Genomic DNA, 22,490 nt, shown 5'->3' on the forward strand with positions numbered 1-22,490 from the left:
AGTATTCGGTTGTTGTTCACTTGATTTACGATTTCAAAACTAATTTTGGTTATTAAATTAAAATCAACTCATATAATGTTCTTCATCAAGTAAATGATAAATAAATATAGGTATTATTTTGTCAGTCAAGCATAGCTTAGTCGAATAGTTCCGTATTTTTGCCTACATGCGTAACTTCAGAGGACGTATGGTAGGGTTTATTACCGGGTGGGTAAATACCTATTAACCTATTTAATTTATGATTTAGGTATTATTTGGGTCCAAAATAAAAATACACTTCGATATTTAATACATTTTATTACCACAAAACAATAAGACGTAGGTCTGAATGCATTTGATCTGCGTTTTGATCTTGGACTAATGAAATTAGTTGGAATAAATTAATCGTAGTAGGTAACAATAAATATAAACCATTTAGGTACAGTACAGATGTATCAGTTAGTACCTACACATTATCCACCTTGGAGCATCAATAAATTTAATGATAAATATTGAATTTTAAAATAAATCCCATACTGAAGTTTGATCAAAATAGATCATGATTGAAAGAACTAAATTAAATTCTATATAACATAATTTAATAGATAAATAACAGGTATTTTATTTAGAGGTACTATTTATTACAACAATAAAATTATAAACTAATTAGCTGTCAGCTTTTCGGGAATGTTACTCTGAAAAATAAAAAAATAAATGTTCACAGAAAAGATCGAAACCATAAATTAATGATAGTTCCTTTTTCTAAATAATAATAAAATTGTCATAGGTAATATTTTTGTCATCCCTTCGTACTGGAGGTACTTACTCTAAGATGCTGAATATAACAGACTTGATGGTATTGCCGTATCAAGGCGAATGCTTCCTCAGCGACTGGCAGTTGATGGTGTTGCCACGCGAGCACCGCCAGGCAAGCCCAGAGCGTTTCGTCTTCAACGGTGCGGCAGAGCTGGATTAGATTAAAAAATGAATTTAAAAAAGGCTTCTAGGTAGTATTCACGTCAAGAAGGTTGTTAATTGGTTAAAATCAGAATAGTAGAGAAATCACGATGGGACTATCAACCACCCATTATTTTAAACAGGGTCTACCTTTATTAGTAGAATTTTTTTGGTCATAATTTTATTTTGCATAACAACGCATGGCAGAAACTTCATTTCGCAGAAAATCATTTGGTATACCATCATTTGCAATACATTAAATACGCATAATTTTGTAAGTCAGAATCATCTTTAGGCATAAATTGATACGCATAATAATTGAAAGGTAGAACCATCATATTGCAGAATTTTCAGTGTCAGAATCTTCTTTTGGCATAAATTTCATAACCATAATAATTAAAAAGTAGATACATCATATCTCAGAATGTTCATAGTTAGAATCATCTTTTGGCATACTTTTAATATCCATAATAATTGAAAGACTCATCTATCACGCAAGCATGCAGCATGCAAGCAGGCTTGCAACAAGCAAGCAAACAAGCATGCAGCGTGCAAGCAAGCAAGCAAGCAGCAAGCAAGCAAGCATGCAAGCAAGCATGCAGCATGCAAGCAAGCATGCAGCATGCAAGCAAGCATGCAGCATGCAAGCAAGCATGCAGCATGCAGCATGCATGCAAGCATGCAGCAAGCAAACAGCATGCAAGCAAGCATGGTTTCCGTCACGGCTCCGGCGCTGCGGGGCTCCGGCGGCCCCACGCGCGCTAATCGTCGCAGACGGCTTTCGCTCACCACCGCAGCTTCGGCTTGTTGGCCGGCTTCGCCGGCCAGCCTCAGCCGCGGCGGCTCGCTCATAGCCGCCTGCTCCTCAGCCCGCGGGCCGCCTCGCCCCTCCGCGCCTACGCGATTTTAAATTGCACTCTAGGGGTAGGGCAGACAAGACTACGTGCAGTCGGTTTTGCAGCGATTCGGTTCTGTCACTTTACTAACTTTTATTCTACCATCTTCTTAATATGCCAAGTGAAATTATGCCAAACAATCGTCGCTCTAAATAAACGTTATGTGAAACAAAATTATGCAAAATTAAGCTTTGCCAAACGTAATTATGCCAAATAAAATTCTACCATCTTAAAAGTATGCCTTTGTAAATTCGGACATATAAACATTCGGCAAAACAATAATTATATTAAACAATTTTTATGCCATATGTATATTCGTTTAAAGAAGATTCTGCCAGGTGTGTTATGCCAAACAAATTTCGGAGCATTAAAATTCTGCCAGATAGAGGGAACCCTTTTAAACAATCAGATGGATCACTTGATTCTAAGCTTGCAGAACCTATATTATAGGCACACTGCACCATGGCTATGTTACAAGTTGAAGAGGATTGGGCATTTGAGGGTAGGTATGGAGGAAGGAGGATTAGGTTTCACGTCGGTTTTCTGTCAAGCACTCGAGCTAAAGCATGGCTCTTCTATGTTTATACCTAGATACACTATTTTTAAACGGTGTATTATACTACTAACCTACTTTGACAACTTACTTAATATGACAATAATCTTACCTGTAGAGCAGCCTGCCACATGTTGGCAACTACGTGCTTTAGTAACTTTTCGGGGAACGCGGCTATAGACAGATGCAAAATGGAACCATTGCCTCTGCAAATATGCGCCACACCATCTTCGACACTTAGAATCGTCGGATTTCTGCCGAGGTCGCTAAAATCGAAACAATTTTATGTTTACCTAGATAGACTTTAAAATTGTCATAGAAATAAAATGCTTGATTCCATTATTGTAATCACTGGATGCCTGTAATGAAATAAGCTTACTCACACGACATCTTTGCTGACAGTGGTGAGAGCAAGCCAGTCGGGCTGCATGGCCGCGCGGGGGCAACACCACGCTACAACAGAACTGGCTCGCAAGCCAACTAATAGTTCCGTCTCGTAACTCCAGCAGATGCTTAGGATTTGTGACCCTGATAACACGAAGAAAATGATAGCGCGAAGTAAACAGTTTCCTGTATGGAATTCATAGGTTTTGCATGTACATGTAGGGAAGTTTTTTGGCTGATGATGATGATGATTAACCACTTGTATGTCGGTATATAAGACACAATAGAAAACACATTGTGTCTCGCAGAGATCTGCGTTCCGACAGACAACGGGTTAATTAATTGATGATGATGAATTATTATTTAAATATTAGTACCAAAAGTAAAGATTTTGTTGTTGTTGGACTGTGTCAGATAGGCTCCAGGGTGTGAGAAGGATAGAGGATGAGAGGATGAGTATAAGTTTTCAATACCTAACTAAAGAGAGAGGTCATGATTATACCTTGTTTTCGAGAACAACAAAAAAGTAATGCTGGAAAATCCAGTCATATTTTATCAACTGCATAATAAATATGCAACAATCGTGTTTTAAACCAGTGTTATAATTTATTGTAGAAACATTTATATAGTCAAAACAATAATAGTAATATGTGCCTGCGGAGCTTTTATATTAATTGTTCTGTGCTGCGGTGCAACTCGAAGCGAGGGGACGAGCTTAGCGCTCCTGCGGGCTACCATCACCCTAAGTGTCGAGTGTGAGAAGTCACCGTTCCTTATCTTTATTCTGCGGCTTGCCTTAATTGGCTGACTGGAGTGAACGATGACGAAGAACAGTTTTCACAACTCGGCGTGGCCAGATTGTGTCCCTTTGCATTTGGATTAAAGTTGTGTAAAGGACGTCCGCACAATTGGCTTCGACCCTTCGTACGCCTTCTACATGACCAGGACGTGTCCCACATTGGTAAAGACATACATAAATAAGTATAGACAAATTTTATCTTGATTTTTGGATAAAAACGTATTTCCCAAATCGTATATCGTATTTGTTACTATAATAAATCGATACTCATTCCGGTTTTGGAGCGATATTATTACCGATGTTCAACGTAATTCCCTGCCTTGGTTAAGTCAACATTATAAATAGTGGTACTAGTGAACTTGACCTTTAAAATCAATATAATCAAATACCTTGCTAAAGAGAGTTCTAGAAGAACTGAATCAATTGTATGATATAACTATACAACAAGAAATATTCCAACAACAACAGAATTTGATTTTTTTATTCTCTCACTAAATCATAGGTGAGTTTTAAGTGCGTCAAATTACAAAATCTGGTTTTCTCGGTAGCATTCAACTGACGTAAAGCTAGTCATAAAGTCTAGCCAGCCGGACCTTAACCTGCTTTGACTTACCATTGATAACCCTCATATGCCCCGAAACTTCAAACCATGAGATGGCTCAGTCTAGTCGAAGTTCCGTAAATAACTTCTACCTACTTTTAAATTACGTTACAAAGTTACTAGATTCATTGACATATAGATTAAGAATTCTGGCCAACCAGGCACCTATTGGACAGAGCATGTAATGAAAATTAAACGTAAACTCCATATAAAATGGTTACCAAAGAACCAACACTTACCTAATTTAACAAACTTGGGCTTACTATCCTTAAAAGTCACCACGTATAGATCCCTGTTGTAATCCAGCAGGGCAAGTTGCCTTTCATTGATGGGTCCTGTCTGACTGAGTGCTATGCTGGACACTGTCATTTTATGAGACAGTTTTGTCACTGTGTTGTCTGCTGAGCTTCGGACAATCAAACCGGTGGGAAGGTCGAAGATGTGGATCACTGTTGAAGGAACAAAAAATGGGAAACTGTATAGTTTGAAAGATATGATGTTCAAGTCTATGGAACGAACTGAAGTATTAGCAGGTACGCATTATATCTAACACGATACGTCTATAAGGTTATAGGTTTTGTAACTACGACTGAGACAAATTCCAGACCCCATGTTTTCCCTTGAGTTATTCGGGAGATACACTTGTGATCACTGGTAGAACAAGCAAGACACCCATTACAAAGGTCAGTTTAAAATCTCCTAACATACTTCTACTATTCTAAAACAACACTTACGTTTTCTGTCCCCCTGATCGATAGCTGCCAATGCATCAGGTCCCAACGACACAGCAGCTCGTCCTAGGGACTCAGGTCTGGCTCCCCAACGAGGACTCGCAAGAAGACGACCCATATAACTATACACCGAAAGACCAGCTCTTTCTATAATACACAGACACCTGGAAAAACAGAAAAGACATTGAACTCACTAATCGATTTAATAGGGCAGAAATTCCATCGTGTCAAAAGAAATACTTCATAACTTGTTTTTGACTGACGAAAAGTGCCAATTGCTGATTTCCAAAATTACCTTTCAGCCAGCAATATCATACTAATGGTTCCTTCTTTAAGATCAAACGTCACTGGCGTGTTCCAAGAAGTCAGCTTATGTATGAAACATTGCTTCACCGTTGCTGTAACCAGATGGTTAAAGCCCAGAGCTATTTGAATGACTCTGTCTGGATAATCCAGTTGATCATTTTGGTCAGTCATAATATCTCTTATGGCGATTACTTTCCGACCAACCTGATTGCAGGCGTAATTCTTCCATGTGTATTCTCTGCAAGGTCAATTAGGACATTATGTGAAGACAGAAACGGTTGATATTTGATTGGCATATATCATAGAAGGTTCTTCTTTACCGATCAATGATATGAGCAAACAAAACATGTCCATTAGCACATGCTGCCGCAAGTTGGGTGCCATCAGAAGACCAGGCGATGTTGTATATGCTGCCAGTTGTCGGTCTGTCGAGGCAGTGAGACCACTAAAATAAAGGATATCATTATTGGAAGACAACTAAGGTCCCAAATAGATTTCGTCTAGATTGAATTAGGAAAAATATCCGATTCAGAAGCGTACTGCGTATCTACCTACTTATTAGCTCTAGGTAAAATATTATATCGGTGGAGGATTTCAAGATCTCAAGAGATTTTATTCAATGCCAATTTTAACTTACCCCGTTAGAGTTACAAAGACGAATGAGGTTGTAACTACCGAGCACAAACATGTCACCGGCTGGTGACCAACTGACACTGGTGATTGGCTGGTCATGTTTGACGCTCACTGAAATTTGCTGACCAAATGTGTCCCAAATCTGATGGAGAATCAGAGATTGAATTAATGTTACAGATTAAAGATTGAAGTGAACCTTATTTGGTGTGGTACTTTAAATGGTCACTTACCTTAGAATATCCATCTTCAGAACCAGAAAGGATTAGATTGTTATTAGCATTCCATGCTACACATAAAATAAGACCCTCGTGAGCTTTCCACTGAAAGAAAGAAAATATGGTGTAGGTATCTAGAGTTGTTTGATAGGTATCTTGAGTTGTAGGTATGTAGATGATTGAAACCAAGAGTGATCGATAATCTTATCAAGAAGGTATTGTGAAGGTTACCTTGAGCTTTGAGATGCGACATACAAATAAAGAAAGACTTGAGAAAGCAGAGGAAGGCAAACCCCAGCAGGGAATACGTACTTTAGTAATCTTGTTACTAGAATTCAGTTGCTTTATAACCAGCGAATTCCCTTTTGTATGCAAGATGGCGCTGCTATCTGGACTCCATACAGCACTGAAGCAAGGCACGTCTGACTGTACTATAGTCGACCGTAGTAGACCATTGCGCGACCACACTTTTACGAAACCGTCTTCTCCAGCTAAAAACACAAAAGACCAACATAAATATAGATTATTATGATGAAGGAAGTTAAGTTATCAGGTGATCCGTCTGCTCGTTCACCGGCTTGTTCCATAAAAAAAGATACATGGAAATTGTGCTTTAAAATTATTATCTGTTGGTCTATTATGGATTGATGGAGGATCAGCCATCCAAAATCTACATCAGTTATTTATGATAGTAAGAAAATGTTGAGGATTTCTACCTGTCAATAAACCAGCTCCATCAGGACTCCATTGTGCTATAAGACAGGCTCCCTGATGAGCGTTCACTGACTTCTCGATACGACCATTGTGGTTAACAATGTGAAACCTAAAAATAGTAGAAGATTGTTAAAACATTGATTGCAACTAAGAATATTTAAGATAATTGTTAATATCATACTATTTTATGTTAAAAAATTAGGAATAGGCAAACAGCTGAACATCCGTTTTTTTTTTGAGTGGGGAAAATCATCTATTGACTTCTCCCGTCAAATCCCGCGAAGCGAGAGGGAGTGTCAGACTCTTACTGATTACAAACCACTAAGTTTTAACACTTGCCAGAGCCAGAGCCAGAGCCAGAGTCCTGGTAAATCCGCTAGGTATTCCGCAGCTCCGGAAACTGAATCAAACTGTCTATGGTGGTTTAGAAAATTCTTTACTAAATTAAATTCCGAAGAGAAAAATATCAGAAATATTTTATTCGACCCATAATACGTATGACAGCGCTCAATGTTAACGTTGTTCCTTTGAATAAGACCCTTGTCATACTTACTTGCCGTCTGCTGTGGAAATAAGGATCACATCGTGTTGATGCTTATTCCCTCCAACACTGATTTTCGGAAATAAATGCATATCATTCGGGAAGAAGTCATCAGGAAACGTTGTCACTACGATACATTCGCTGTTCACCAGGTTCCATTTCAAAAGCTTGTGATCGTCTCTGGAAGTAGGGTTTCAAGAATTTACCTAACATGAAACGACTCATAGGCATAAAATATAAAAGGATTTTTCAAAAACAGAGTAGTTCATCAGTTTATTGGTAACCCGCTGTAATATTAGTAGCTCAGGCTCAAACCGGCGGCGTCATACCATGGTTACCCTCAATTCAATCGGTCGTTGAACTTACCCACAAGAAAATACATCTTCAGTATTATTCCAATTGACACAAACAACAACACCCGTATGTTTTGGTTCCTTAAGAGTTGATATTTTTAATTTCATGATTATTCGATTTAAATTGTGTTTATTTTATACGTTTGTTATGAATTTATTCTTGTTTTTGCTACCATGACAACAAATTGCAAAACAAACTTCGCGCCGAACATTAGGAAGTGACAGTTTGGGTTGCAAGAATAAAAAATATATTGGTGAAACAACTTGGGTTGCAACTTTACTAACTTTGTACTGAAGTTAAAGAAAAAATTAATAATAATTTTATGGTAACAGTTCCTTTTTTATCAACCCACCAACATAATAACCCACAACAATTTTATTTTCTTATGCATAAAACATAATAAATTAGAAGACATTATGATGTAGCTGTCCGAAAACAGAATAACAGCTTCTGCAATAATTAAAAGTAAATTAATATTATTTTTCAGAACAGCAAATGGCTACAAAACATTTTTTTATGAAAAACCTGCCAGTGCTTATCCTGTACGTTTAGAAATAAATAAATTATAAAACAACAGTGCGGAAAACGAATAACTTATACTATAAATTGCATCGTAAAATACAAAATAATCAAAAACAAAATAATATGTTTTATAATTTTTTATAGTTCTAGGATAGTAATGAATTTCAAAATTCTGAACGACCGACTTAATGTCAAATGAATGAAACTGTCAAACAAAAATCAATGTCGAATTCTGACAGCTCAATCTCACATGTTCCTATTTTCCGGATCTTTATTTAGTGATTTGTAAAAAACAATTATTACACCGAATTTTGTGTCATAATAACAATAAACCTACAGGATGTCGGACGTACCAGATCTCAGTAGCGATGAGGATAATTTTGAGGACGATGAATGGCAAGAAATGGAAACTAACGACACCACGGTAACATGCTTATTTTGTCCGAACGTTTTATCGAATATTGAGGAAGGAATCACACATTGCAAGTCTGTTCACAAGTTTGACTTGAACGAATTGAAACTGAAGTTCAATATGGATTGCTATTCATACATTAAACTGATTAATTATATCCGAACACACAAACCCACTCCTGAGGTTATAACGAACTTGAACCGGGTGTTGTGGGACGACGACAAGTATTACAAACCCGTAGAACAGGATGAGTGGCTCATGTACGACTTCGACGCTCTCACTGACAAGCCAAGTTCACCAAAAACTTACCATGCTAATGTAGAAAACGGCTTAGTTACTTTATCCGAGGCACATTTCAGTGAGCTTCAAAGAACCATACAGTTGCTAACACAACAATTAGCTGAGAGTTCAACACTCCTAAATAATGCAAAGGAGGATATTAAAAAAATGCAAGATTCAATGCAAACTCTAGTTGAAGGCGGCAATAAGAATAATATTGAAGTACCGACTGAAGCCAACTGTGTTGCAAGTGTTCCTCTAGAGATTGACGATGGCTACTTTAGTACTTATGCTCATTTCGGTATCCATTATGACATGCTTTCAGACAAAGTACGGACAGAAACCTATAGGGACGCAATATTGAATAACAAAGAAACATTGAAAGACAAAGTTGTCCTAGACCTGGGTTGTGGTACCGGTATCTTATCAATGTTCTGTGCTACAGCTGGAGCTAAAACAGTGTATGCGCTCGACCAATCAGAAATAATATACCATGCAATGGACATAGTGAGGGAAAACAACTTACAAGATGTTATAAAATTAGTGAAAGGAAGACTAGAGGATACAAAATTGAATGAAAAGGTTGATATTATAGTTTCCGAGTGGATGGGATACTTTCTGCTGTTTGAAGGGATGTTAGATAGTGTGATATATGCAAGGGATCATTGTCTTAAACCTGGCGGACTCCTGCTACCAAATAGGTGCAATATAAGCCTTGTTGCAAACGGCGATATAGACACACATAAGAAGCTTATAGACTACTGGTCAGATGTCTACGGATATAAAATGAACTGTATGAAATCTGAAGTTGTTAGGGAAGCAAGTATTGATGTTGTTGGATCAAAATTCATAATATCCGAGCCTTGTGTTGTCAAAGACATTGACATAAACACATGCAAAATTGATGTCATGGACTTTACATCGGAATTTAAACTGCCTATTGTGAAGGATGGTGTTCTAACCTCCATTGTTGGTTACTTTGACACCTTCTTTGACTTGCCAAATGCAATAGATTTCTCAACTGGACCCCATAAGACACCAACACATTGGAAACAAACTGTTTTTTACTTCAAAGATTGTAAAGAGGTCAAGCAAGGAGATGTGATTGAGGGTACAATAATTTGTAATAGGCAGAAATCAGATGTCCGAGGCTTATCCATTCAGCTGAATATATTTGGCAAGACTCATAAGTACATCCTTAGTTGAATCTTTTGTGATAGTTTTTAAAATACTACATTTTGTGTCAAATGTTTAAAATATTTGCTTAATGTGCCTTTTATAATTGTTAAATTGCAAATATGATTTGCTATGTAATACAGCTGTAGTGTTAAGTATAATAATGTTCATATATGGCTAAGAGATAGCATTGAATATAGCAGGATAGTTGATAAATGTATTTTTTTTTATAATCATCTACTTTTAGGAACTGAGATACTCACCAGCGAGGCAGTGTGTTCATCATTTTATGTCATTCACATAGATTATATCAGACATCTTGCAGTAATCATGTCATCATTATAATCAGTACTTTATTTTTTGTTATAAATATTACCTATATTTTTGTAAGCTGCTAATATTAATGCTAAATCTTGTATTCTAGCTGGTAAATGGTCTTAGCAATCAAGAAGTCCTGAAAGGTTTTTGAATGTATGATGAGTAATTTTATAGTTATTTAAGTTTTTAATATTTCTTTGCAATATGTCATTGATCATCAAATATATCGAATTAAGAAAGATTTGTAATGCTGATTATGCAAATTAAAATAATCTGCTATATTTTCCTTATTGTGCTAGCCCGTTACAATAACTACCTACTATAAAAATAATTTTAAGATGCTGCTTCAACTTTTATATTTTTTCTATTTCTTAGAAATATAAGAACATGCATTTCCCATGTCTCATGTTGTAAACTATCTAAGGGTATTAAAGTAAACATTTCGTCTACGAAAATCTTTATTTTATTTTACATATAATTTACATGTAAACTAAAAGGTGAACAAATATATTTACACATGTAGAAAAAGACCATCAAGTTGATAAAAAACCATTTGATTTTGAGATTTCATTTTATTAGAGAGAAAATGCAATTTCATACAAAGATCTGTGTTGTTGTTTACATAAAATTATTGTGATTTTTAAGATAAAACATTTAATAAATAGGTACATTTGCATACTTACAATACATATAGAAAATTTATCTTCAGCGGTTGCATTTAAATATACTGTTACTTGCTTTACTGTGTGGGATATAATAATAGAAAATGTAAGGAATATTACGTCGATATTTTTAGTAAATAACATCTCTTTACACATGTAATAGGTATTTATATAACTATGAATGGATACTTACGTTTATTTTCAATGACTTCAAACTTTATCATTAATATTTTATGTGAAAGCACATTAGGACATTTTGTGAAAAATATATTACGACTGTGGGTAGGTAACTATTTAGTTAATATTTTATATTCTTCACTATCTTATAACATAGCAGTGTATAGGTCTTTAAATAGCTTAATTACATTGACAATTGAATACTAAACACATTCGGAATGTTGTAATGTCACATTTAAAAGCAATAGTATTGTACAAAAAGTGGTTCCTAAAGTCTGAGAGAGATTACATTAATCAAGAGTGGGCCGTATGCTCCAAGCTATATAATACAGAAACAACAATTAATATTCATTTACATAAGGCTCAGTATGCTAAAATCTACAATTTTATAAAGCTATATCCCCAATCTGAATGGCATTACTAGACTACATTTTCAAATTAAGTATGTATGTTTCTATATTGATTATTCTTATTAATTAGTACCTATGAACTATTAATAGGTACACTAAATGCACAATATACAGAATTTAATAAATCTCTAATAATAATTAAAATAGACGATAAATATACATATACATATATAAAAAAATCTATTGTTAAATTTGTCTACAATAAGCGTCACCAGTTGGATTAAATATCTAGCCTTACCATCCCTGAAATCATACACCTAGGGACCTAATTTATCATGATTATGGATTCATTTGATTTGATATTCAATGAGAATGGTCCCACGTACCTACCAGGAAAACTAGGCCTCTGATATATGTGTGAAATGTTTCTGAGTGCCCGTCATTTTTATGGTATCAGTAGATAAATATTTGTGTATTTGCAGTACCAATGTCGGATGTAAATTTGGCATCGGTGAGTAAACACTTGGCCTGAAATCCTTTAATATCTTTGATAATAATAAATTCAATGTTCCTCCGTTCGCCAATAGATATTCTAGTTGAAGGACGGTACAGTAACTCTGGGTCCTCCACAAGAGCCTGCAATAAGACCGAGTCTTAGCCTACCTAAGTATTCCTGTTCTTCCTCGGGCTGTGACGCCTTTGCCTTTCAGTCTAATAGATCTAATAGGTAGTTTTTGTTTATAGAAAGCAGTTCGTCTCCATCTGTTTTGAGCACGAGCTTTGAAATTCAATAAATATTTGAGATTTTCTACGTTATACTTAGCTATGTTGTATATAACAAAGACAAAAATCTTAATTTGTATTCATGAAGATTTACTAATGTACTATCTACCTATTACTAGAATTTGAAATGGCATTATCATTTAGAAAATAATTTCATATTAAATAACATTTGGTCAAGAATATCAAGACTCCAATTTAATCGGAAACATTAAAATTAATAAGCGTATTCATCATATTATGGGTTAAGTTTAACACTAATATTAAGCTACATTTAAGTTACAGTTAAGTGTTTGATTGAAGAGAAGTGCACATGTGTTTATGATTACATAAATTAATGTTGTTTGCTCCGTCACCAGCATTTGATAGTTACTTACAGATACATTTAGCTCTTAACAACTATATTTGAAATGAGTTCAGTACAGTTTTACACAATAATTTATTTCAATTATGAGTAGAAAATATTGTTACCTATCGATACATCCTCAAATATACAGACAAGATTCTATTACGAGGCAGAAGTTGAAGGGATTCCTCAGGGTAACATCCTGGGACCTTACAATTTTAATTTATTAGATAGATAAAATTCTATTTTCCCGCAATAGAATCTTGATAACAAGACATCTTCAAAGCTTTATTAGACTTAATATTAGGCTAGGCTAGAATCTTAGCGGCGAATAATAATAATAATGAATCATTTACACTACTGGCGTTACCGCTGCGCGGTATGTCGCCTGTTCGAATTAGCTCACTATGTTGTCTTCCACATAGAGAAACTTTATACATCCAGGCTTTTCGCATTGTGCTTCCAAGTCGTATATTTGTGCGTTACACACAACAATTTATATTTTAATAAATTAGCAACGTATAATATAGCCGGCACACGTATGTATATTTTACAGTATGCTTTAGCTTTTCTTTAACAACGAATAGAACATGTTGCAACAACTAGATCTAACGCTATTTACAAATGAGGCTAAATATTATTCCTCTGTTGTCGGTGGGACACTGTTGTTCTCCTCCTCCTGTTTAGCGCGTGCCTCAGCATCTGAAATCATTTTCATACTCAGTTAAGAATCCATATTTCCATGTCGTTTAATGTAAAATAGTTTTGTTAGCGGTATCTTTTACCTTTAGCAGCTTGCTCCTTCCATATCTTCTTGTTATCGCTAAGACACGCGACCCACGGCTTCCTGATCTTGAACTTGGTGCTATTTTCATTTCCTGGAAAATAATAAGAGACTCTGTTAGCACCTATTTTAATTTTTTATTTGTGCTTTCTAAACCTTTGTCTGTGTTTGATATTCTAAAATGTAGCCAGAAAGAGAAATGATTAAGAATTCCAGTCCACAAATCTTTGATAATACTTACTATCCTTCGTACCTGTGCTCTCTTCATTGATAGGTTCAGCAGAACTGGTGGAGTTCTTGCTGCTGGAATGTAGAGGGCCCAATATGCACTCAAGCATATCGGCACAGACGCCCATGCTAGGCTCGACGATGAACTCGATGAAACCGATCTGCGACTCCGCTACAAGCGTGTTGTTCCTGTCACAGAGTGGACTGAACGGGAGCCCTAGATCCCGCTCCTTGTCTCCCTGCAGGAAGAACTCGTCCAGGAGACTCATTGTCCATCTGTGATGCAGGTCCCACCGCTGAAACATTGTGGTTTGAATTTGTTTAATTTTCCTTTGTACAGACTTTGACATGTTAAACAGAGACTGTTTTTATTAAGATGTCTAAATTGAAGAGGACATGATGATCACGAATACTTAGTGTAAGTTTCTATCTACTGATACAAAAAAAAAATATAGGTACCTATAAATTATTAAGTAGATTGTCTACTTGCAGTGAGCTCTTTCACAGCGATTTTAAAAATATTTTAGGGATATTAATATCCCTCAAATATTTTTATTTTTAAAATCGCTTTAAATGATATATAACTTCATTTCTCACCTTGGCTGGATGCGAGATATCACAGCAGTGTAGAATGAGGGAGGCTGCCTTGGACTTGTCGACAGTGGGCTCAGCGAGCGACAGCAGCGACCTCATGTTCTTCAGCTGCTGGAAGTGGAACGACATGTCCGTCGCCAGGACCATGTCGATGACCAGAGTGCGGAACTCTCGGAACTCCTCCCTGGATAGATTCTGCAGTAGGTTGCATTCCTCGTCGCGCATCAGTCTGGAATCAGGAGAAAATTCTTGATTAGACTTCATTTCGAATAATGTTTAGCGTGTGTCTCAATCTGGTTTGGTTTGAGCAGGTGACTGTCCTATGCGGGCTAAGATGTAGGTATTTACTTTAGGTAAACCATCAGGATAGTCAAGACGTATCAGTATGTTTAGTCAGTTTAGTACTTTTTTTTACTTATCACTAGGATGTTTAGTCAGTTCAGTACCTAATAATAGGATACTGCAAGATAATAAGCACAATGAAGTTAATGGTCGCTTGTAAGTCACAATTAATTTACAGGTAACTAACTCTATCAATATAACTTCATAAAATATTTACTTGGGCTATGATTAATGTCGAGCGGTCCGTCACGCTGAAATGAACTAATTAAGCTATTAGGACTTCGATAAACACCCAGGAAATAGAATCACCTTCGGCCAAACGAAATTACTTAGGACAGCAATTTCAATCGTTTCTCTGTCAGTATTTACAGTTCATACTTGATAACTAAGCTGTCCATTCAAATTAGTTATAAGTAGGCTAATATGAGTGTTTGTTTCTCAATTATTGGTAGGTGCGTAAAACTTAAGAGCTCAAACGACACGTGAGGTTTACCTACGTTCAAATATTTGACCGTAAGATGGCAGTGAAAAGTTTTTACTGCGGAAATTTAACTAGGTAACTCCCAAGGGAAAAAATACAACTTAACTTACTTATATCAAATTGTTAAATTGTATCTACAACTATTTATAGTTCTCACAGACAATAGATGGCGTTACTGTATCCATTTTAAAACTGCGTTCATATCCCAAACCTTTCTCATTTTACCTGCGCGAACAAAACCGCGGGCGATAGATAGGTAGTGAAGCCATAAAAATGTAAATTTATAGTCACCGTTGTAACTATGTTGGTACTGACATAATTATACAAAATTGCCAGTTGTGTGGTCACTGTCCATACAACCAGTCGTTAGTGGTTATAAACGTTATGGAAGCCTGAAGTTACGACAGGTTTCCAGTGGTTCGCCGATCATATTCCAGATTGTTATCGTTTACCGTTGCAGGTAACTTATTAAAACTGTTGTTATCTATAGCAAAGTTATTAGATAAATGGATTGATATTGTACAAACTGCTAATTACTGTAATTCAATTTAAGCAAACGTCTATCGGCCGCAAATGTCATGGTTAACATATTGTAATGTTTGACTTCGAAACGTAAAACGTTGTAACCTTTTCCCAGTAGATTGGTACCGACTTGCTACACCTATAATTGGCGGGGAAGTTATTAAAATAATTGTTGGAGAAAATGGAATTTAATGGATACAAAGGAATTAGGTACCTACCTATGTCACGCCTTTTAGAGGCACACGGAGGTGAATATTTTGCAATTAAAGGTATATTTTACTAAATAGGTACAAAGGCGTAACTTTAAAATTTTAATGATGTTATCGCAGTACCTAGGTACCTACTTCATAGATATAAGAAAATACTTATATAGTAGGTAAATAAGATCATCCTTTGAAACCAACTAGGTTTATGTACCGAGGTACCTATACCTATTCGGAAAAGCTATTTGTTCGATTTGATTGAAACTTTGGGAAAACATAGTCTGCGACTGACACGCTGATAGATGCTGAGTGGAAGTCTAAATGTGCGTGAAGTAAAGTAATAGAATTGATTAGTTATTGGGAATTTTGTGTATTAGGTATTCTTTTAAATAGGTGACAGTCTCTTATAGTCTCTTTGGTAGAATTGCCAAATGCCACTGCCAAGTAAGGGTTTGATTCTACCTATAAAGTAGTCATTGTCACTATAATACCTATATATCATTAAACACTTAAAAAGTAATTAATACTATCTGTCACAAAAACAAGATCTTATAAATAACAAAAGAATTCACACAAAAAAGTAAACATCTCCGTTTAAAAATAATAAATACCAAACATAAACCTTCATAGATTAACTCGTCAGTTTGTTAGATTGACGGTGAAATATAGTTGGTACATTTCTTGCAGCCATTTTAAATTCATGGCACGGCAACACTGTCAATTACTGCCAATCATTGTGAAAAACATCATTGCCGTACTCGCCTCACGTAACCGAAGGCTGGAAGTGGAGCCGAGCCGATAAATAGCCTAGCTATATTTATGGGGTGACTTATAATTCGTGCCCCTTATAAGGGTGGCTTGTTTCGAAAATAATAGGTACTTATACATACCTATCGCATTTCGCTGAATAATGTTATTGTTTTAGAAGTATAAGAGGGAAAAATCTTGGGTATTCATTTACTCTTATTACTTTACTAATGGTTTGATGAGATTTAAGTCAACATGACATTATTCGTGAAAAGGGGGTACATCGCGCACGCCTCAAGGAGTCAACAGACTACTATAGATGGGGACCAGTAACTGTAGGGCTGATGCCTGACCTGCAGCTGCGGTCTACCTTCCGGGTTTACCGTGACCCTGGTTCGAAAAACAGAGTAGGAACGAGGTGGTTTTTAGTCAGTAAGAGTCTGACACTCCTTCTCACCTTGCCGAATGATAATAAGAATAAGCTTATCTCCCATTCATTGATGCATTCGTTCTATCTACTTACTACGTTCTGTCTGTTTACTGTTTGATTATTAGGTGCCTATTGACTTCTTAGGATGCTTTGGAAGGTTGGTCTGATTTGAGGACCGAAAGTGCAAGCAAGACTAGTAGTGATAGGTACCCTTAGTTCCCTCTTTCGTTTTTTAATAAACAGCATTGTACGAGCATGGGTTTAACATTTTAGTTATAAACTTGCCTTATTGCACTGGACTTACAACACTATAACATGGTAATAAGAGCGAACGTAAAGTGAGTTTATTACGTAATTCCGCCTACCCTCTTCCGACTGCCTGAACCGATGCATAGTAGAATCGTAGTAGTAGAAAAAGAAGTAGTTTTTAGTTCTTCTGTACCCTTAGTATGAGTTTGATATAAGTATCTAATATCTAAACTTTTTAAGGGTCTCAAAATGTATGAGTTTAAAAAGTAATAGTTAAGTTTAAGTTTGATATCTTCGAAGCACCACCGATATAGACCACTCCAACTTCACAGAAGTTGATAAAGGTAATCTTAGATTCACAAGTGATGATAGGTTATATTATATAGTGTACAGGTTCTAGGTTCATTCATCACGTAATTTATACCCAATAGAATATATTAATGGCTGCTTCCCTTGTAATTTAGCGTGAGGTCGGCTGTGACGTCACGTGGGCCTGATTGATGGCCGCTATGATCGGTTCGTAAACAATCTATCCGGGTTAAACCTTCGCTGATTCTCCAGAGATTAGACCCTAAGTGTTAAGATATTGATACATTGTTCAATGTACGAAATAAATTATTCGGTGTAGAAAGTCGTAAAGGCATATAATCAGAGTTAGGTAGGGTGGTGTAGGTTTCGATGATGGTTAGGAGCTGTTTTCAGATACTTCTTGTGAGCTCTTGCTAGTTATAGTTAGTTATACATATCCAGCTATTGAGGCGGCGGTTATTGTTAACGTAACTTGAAAACCTCCAATTATTACACATTGTAAAATATTTATAACATAAAATGAGGTTTAATCTAATTTGTAATGTGGCACCAGTCCTTGGTTTACGAAGGGCAGATCATACAACAAAAAGAACACCGCGAGTTACAGCGAATGAGAAAATTAATTAAAAAATCCTACGAGTTCCTGTAAAAACTTAATTACTTCAACTACAAGAAGTGTAACGCGATAAAACGAACAAAACACAGCAAACGCCCACAATAATTTATTTAATAAAAGCCCCAGGGACTGCATTTACCTAATTAAAACCTATCTAATTAATTAGTTGGCATAGCTCGTACCAGCTGTAATATAAAACGTTTTGGCTTGTAATCCTCAAAGGGATATGTACTGGTAGACGTAGGTTATATACCTTCAAAGTAAACCGTAATTTTCTCCAACATATTCTGGGATATTTTCTAGACAATTTTTTCTGTGTTGGCAACCGCTCGTACCCTGTACGACCTTTGGACAGTTATCCTTGAATGTATCTCTACTTAGAGGGACCTACGCAGTTTCTAATGCTTCAGGCTACATAAAGCAATGCCTTTTCTAAAAATACATATGTTTACGCAGGGTACCACGCAGTGTCACGAATCTAGGCATATAATAAGCTCTAGGGGAACATTATTTAAATCAGAATGCTTGGTTTTGTAGCGGGTAGGCAACTATGTACTACGCAACGTATCGCAGGACCAAAGTTCGTTGGTAGGATACAGATATTGTTGTTCCTGGTGTCATAGGAAATTGTATCTTATACCCACGGCATAGGATACAATCCTAATGTGAATCTTAAAGGCAAAATATCATTGATGCCTTTCACGATATTTGTCTATGTGTTGGTATTTCAATTATAAACCGCTGTTATCAAGTTGTCAGCTCCAAGTAGGTACGAATGATCTCAAGCTTAAGTGTGATAATTCACCCGTGATATTGATTGGGTACTTTGATATAATTGCAATATGCTTGGAATGAGCAAACCAATTCGCGTGGATTATTGGTAATTTAAAATATTAATATAACATACCAGTACCTGCGTTCATACCTTTCATTTCGTATAATAATCACGTGTAGGTATTTTATTTACTTTATGGTAGAATATTTAGAGAACTTGAAGACAATCAGATAATCTGGATATACATACATAGGTATATATAGGATCAGTAATAGAAGGTAGGTACTGAAAGTAAGAGTGGATATGGTAGAACTAGAGGCCGAACACATAGTCGAGTGGTTTAATGCCGTTAATGGAACGCCGTGAGAGAGATCACGTACGTGATGTCATATGATATTAGCCAATGTTTACAATTTCAAAACAATAAGTAGGTAATATTGATGTTTTACATCTTAGCACATCAAATAACAAAATTACCTTTTCTTATAATAACTATCGTGAGACATACTAAATGAACTATATCATACTGCGAATGCTGCTCATGATGAAGAGTCCCTCTGCGACTCGAAACTAGAAGAGCTTTTCTCTATTAATTTACGTCAGTAAGCCGTGATTTTATAGTTTACTAGCTTTCCGCCCGCGGCTTCGCCCACGTGTAATTCGGTTATATATAGCGTTTTTTAATGATCTCGACAGGGCTTTTTCTTCCACAGGCTGAAATCTTGTTACAACTGGAATTAAATATAGCCTATGTTACTCAGGAATGATGTAGCTTTCTAATGGTGAATGTTTGAAATCGATTCAGTAGTTTCAGAGTTTATCGATTACATGTGTAAACAAACAAACATATAAAAAAATTGATTGTTCCTCTTTATAATGTTAGTATACATACAAATCTATATAGAAAAAGTAAAGCGAGACAAAATCATCGTCTCAAAAAAAAAAAAACAGGATTTATAGGACGAAGAGGCCTTACAGGATTTCCTTGTAAATCATCTATCTCGATGCCAACGCCATCTATCGAGCATCGAGACAACTCGTGATAGTTAATAGAAAATAAAATTCGGGTGTTTTATTTATGCATACCGATTACGTCGAGATTTATGGACCGATTTAAGTGATTCTTTTTTTGTTCGGTAGAGTATACTTTCAAGTTGGTCCCGTTGTTACCTAGTCAGGATCTGATGATGGTATTCCAGGGAAATCAAGGGCAAACCTCAAATTTACAGGCAATTACGTTTTTGACAATTTCATAGATCTGTTTAAGTATTTGCGTCTGATAGTCATCATCCCATGTGAATGAGCTGATGATGGAAGGTACAACTCCTCAACGGTTAGGAGTTGAAAGAAAATTCTTACGAAGTTATACGTACATGTGAGGCTATTAGGTTGACCTGATAATAAAAAGTAAATCTCATTAACGTTAAGAATTTAGGTGAAAATGGATGAGGACAAATTCCGTCTCTTCACTTGTTTCCTTTTAGCTGTTTGTATGGGTAGTGTTAACACAAAATAGGGATTTAAAGGCGTGATGTTATGTTATTAATATTATGCATGTATGTACATAATTATGTATGTTATTATGTATGTTAAAGAGACGACTGAAAGTTGTCATACAAAGTCTTTTTTTAAGGATGGGAAATCATCAAATGACCTCTCCCGCTCTGGGTGGAACGGAAGGGAGTGTCAGACTTTTACTGACTAAAACCCACCTCGTTCCTTCAGTTGCCCTTTGCGTTCCGGGGCCACAGTATCTCGTTAGAACTTTCCCGCAGCCCCGGCTCAGTTTATCCCGTTTCCCCCTTGGGGGTTGACATTTCAAAAATCCCTTCTTAGTGCTCACTTATGTTACTAAAGGAACCTCTGTTCAAAATCTCAGACTCCTATACCGAGCGGTTTCGGCTGTGCGTTAATAAATCAGTCACCCAATCGCACCCCTAAATCACGATTGGAGGGTAGTTTGAAAAAACTAATAATGTCAAACATATTTACTTGCCTATGTACGTGTTCATGCCAAGTTTCAAGTTTATAAACCCAAGGAATAAGATTTTTCATAGAAACATTTTTACCCCTTTTCCCCCCTTGGGGGTTGAATTTCCAAAAATCCTTTCTTAGTGCTCCCCTACATATCCCAAGGCACCTACATTCCAAATTTCAGCTGTCTACGACCAGTAGTTTCGACTGTGCGTTGTCTGTCAGTCAGTCAGTCAGTCAGTCAGTCAGTCAGTCACTCAGTAACGGAAGAGTTTTATATATATAGATAAAATAACCTTTTCAATATAACTCAATTAAAATCTTTAGGAATCCATTCGTAACGTTGTTTACGTTATGTTTGAGACACAGAGTGAAAAATTAGCATATAATCCTGAGCTGATGTCATCGTTCATCAATCACACGCCGTCGCCCGGAGATAAAGTATCCTATTTCTATGAAAATAGCCTGCCTTAAGTACTTTGTAAGCATACTGGAGGATCCTTCAGTAACCTATCTACGTAGATATGGTGTCTACTGCTTTTACAAGTATGAAATCTATACCTATGACTTTGGTGAAGGTAACAATGATTTTCTTAAAGATTTTTGATTCATTCATTGCAACACTATAGTAATGTGTTTTATGTTTCAGGTCACGACATTTTCAGGAAGGATGACCAAATTTGACTGCTCGGTTGGCGCGGTGACTAGGCTCCTGGCCGCCAGAAACGTGTAGCTGATTCGATTCCCGCAAGGAGCAATTCTTTGTGTGATCCACAAATCGTTGTTTCATGCCTGGGTGTCATGTGTATGTGAACTTGTATGTTTGTTAATGACCCACGGTACTGGAGAAAATCCTATTTTGGGTAACGTTTTATAAAAAAATTGGTCATCCTTCCTATAAATCATACAAGTTTCTATCAAGCCATCTTTAGTTTGATAGTAGGTAAGTACACTATATTTTTGGTATTTTAGTGCCTAAATACATCATGTATTTTATCACAGATACATACCTATTTATTTAACTCGCACAATTATTCAACCAGTCTATTTAAACGCAACCTACAATGCTCATTAGTTCGATTCATCAACTGGAATAATTTAGCTGGCAATGTCTATTCAGTGGCCGTAATACAATTCGAAACAGCAAATAAAAACATGTCGAACAGTTTATAATAAAACGGAACGTGTGTAATGCATTGGACAGGCATTTGTGGCACGGATCGTTGGGCATTGCCTGGCGAGCTCGCGAACCATGCGTGTAACATCGAATATCAAACATACAAACTAGGTGATTGATCGTCGGTTGAATGCCACTTCCTTTACGAGGTTAGCAGAAAAATGTTTGAAGTGTGCGGTATGAAGTGTGATGCTCTATTGACTAAAAGATAAGCGCAAAAAAGTTTAAAGTATCATTTTCTGAACTGATTTTTATAGGGGTAAGGTGTTGTTTAGAGCAAATAATTTTTGAAGACCATATCTTCAAAATTTATCTGCCACGGCCTTAATGGGAGGTAGTGTTGTTTTTAAGATTACAATAGTGAAGAAATTTCG

General features: G+C 36.3%; 3 protein-coding genes across 25 annotated transcripts in view; 1 reads left to right on the forward strand and 2 right to left on the reverse strand.

Moving 5' to 3' along the window:
• Positions 1-281: 281 nt before the first annotated feature.
• On the reverse strand, positions 282-7,870 carry LOC118273444 (intraflagellar transport protein 80 homolog). Its single transcript, XM_035590421.2, has 14 exons — positions 7,676-7,870; positions 7,322-7,489; positions 6,771-6,877; positions 6,367-6,545; positions 6,070-6,159; positions 5,844-5,981; positions 5,527-5,651; positions 5,196-5,444; positions 4,904-5,064; positions 4,409-4,618; positions 2,769-2,913; positions 2,498-2,651; positions 806-946; positions 282-674 (listed from the first exon to the last, which is right to left on the reverse strand). Exons 1-14 carry the CDS (start codon positions 7,768-7,770, stop codon positions 642-644), a joined length of 1,995 nt encoding a protein of 664 aa, XP_035446314.2. The 5' UTR covers positions 7,771-7,870; the 3' UTR covers positions 282-641.
• A 524-nt stretch (positions 7,871-8,394) lies between these two features.
• LOC118273365 (protein arginine N-methyltransferase 3-like) lies at positions 8,395-10,825 on the forward strand. Its single transcript, XM_035590300.2, has one exon. The coding sequence runs from the start codon at positions 8,526-8,528 to the stop codon at positions 10,080-10,082; it is 1,557 nt and encodes a 518-aa protein (XP_035446193.2). The 5' UTR covers positions 8,395-8,525; the 3' UTR covers positions 10,083-10,825.
• Positions 10,816-22,490, reverse strand: part of LOC118273360 (dual specificity calcium/calmodulin-dependent 3',5'-cyclic nucleotide phosphodiesterase 1) — a 531,383-nt gene continuing 519,708 nt past the window's right edge. For 20 of the 23 annotated variants that reach the window (XM_035590291.2, XM_050693916.1, XM_035590293.2 and 17 more), the window contains 4 exons: positions 14,295-14,520; positions 13,711-13,993; positions 13,471-13,563; positions 10,909-13,387 (listed from right to left, as the gene is read on the reverse strand). In XM_035590291.2, the coding sequence (XP_035446184.1) occupies positions 13,323-13,387; positions 13,471-13,563; positions 13,711-13,993; positions 14,295-14,520 (667 nt within the window). In that variant the 3' untranslated portion in view covers positions 10,909-13,322. Of the gene's footprint in view, positions 13,388-13,470; positions 13,564-13,710; positions 13,994-14,294; positions 14,521-22,490 lie in introns of all 23 variants that reach the window. The other 3 variants (XM_035590276.2, XM_050693878.1, XM_050693908.1) reach the window with 2 other exon arrangements.

Source organism: Spodoptera frugiperda, chromosome 1, assembly GCF_023101765.2.
Source record: "Spodoptera frugiperda isolate SF20-4 chromosome 1, AGI-APGP_CSIRO_Sfru_2.0, whole genome shotgun sequence".
NCBI lineage: Eukaryota > Metazoa > Arthropoda > Insecta > Lepidoptera > Noctuidae > Spodoptera > Spodoptera frugiperda.

What these genes read in the sequence shown, in the direction of transcription:
- LOC118273365 (XM_035590300.2), top strand. Translation starts at nt 8,526, where the DNA reads ATGTCGGACGTACCAGATCTCAGTAGCGATGAGGATAATTTTGAGGAC.
- LOC118273444 (XM_035590421.2), bottom strand. Translation starts at nt 7,770, where the DNA reads ATGAAATTAAAAATATCAACTCTTAAGGAACCAAAACATACGGGTGTT. An exon ending in CTAGTAACAAGATTACTAAA is followed by an intron (nt 6,160 to 6,366) that starts GTACGTATTCCC and finishes TCTTTCTTTCAG; the next exon opens with TGGAAAGCTCACGAGGGTCT. An exon ending in CGATCAGGGGGACAGAAAAC is followed by an intron (nt 4,619 to 4,903) that starts GTAAGTGTTGTT and finishes TTCCTTCAACAG; the next exon opens with TGATCCACATCTTCGACCTT.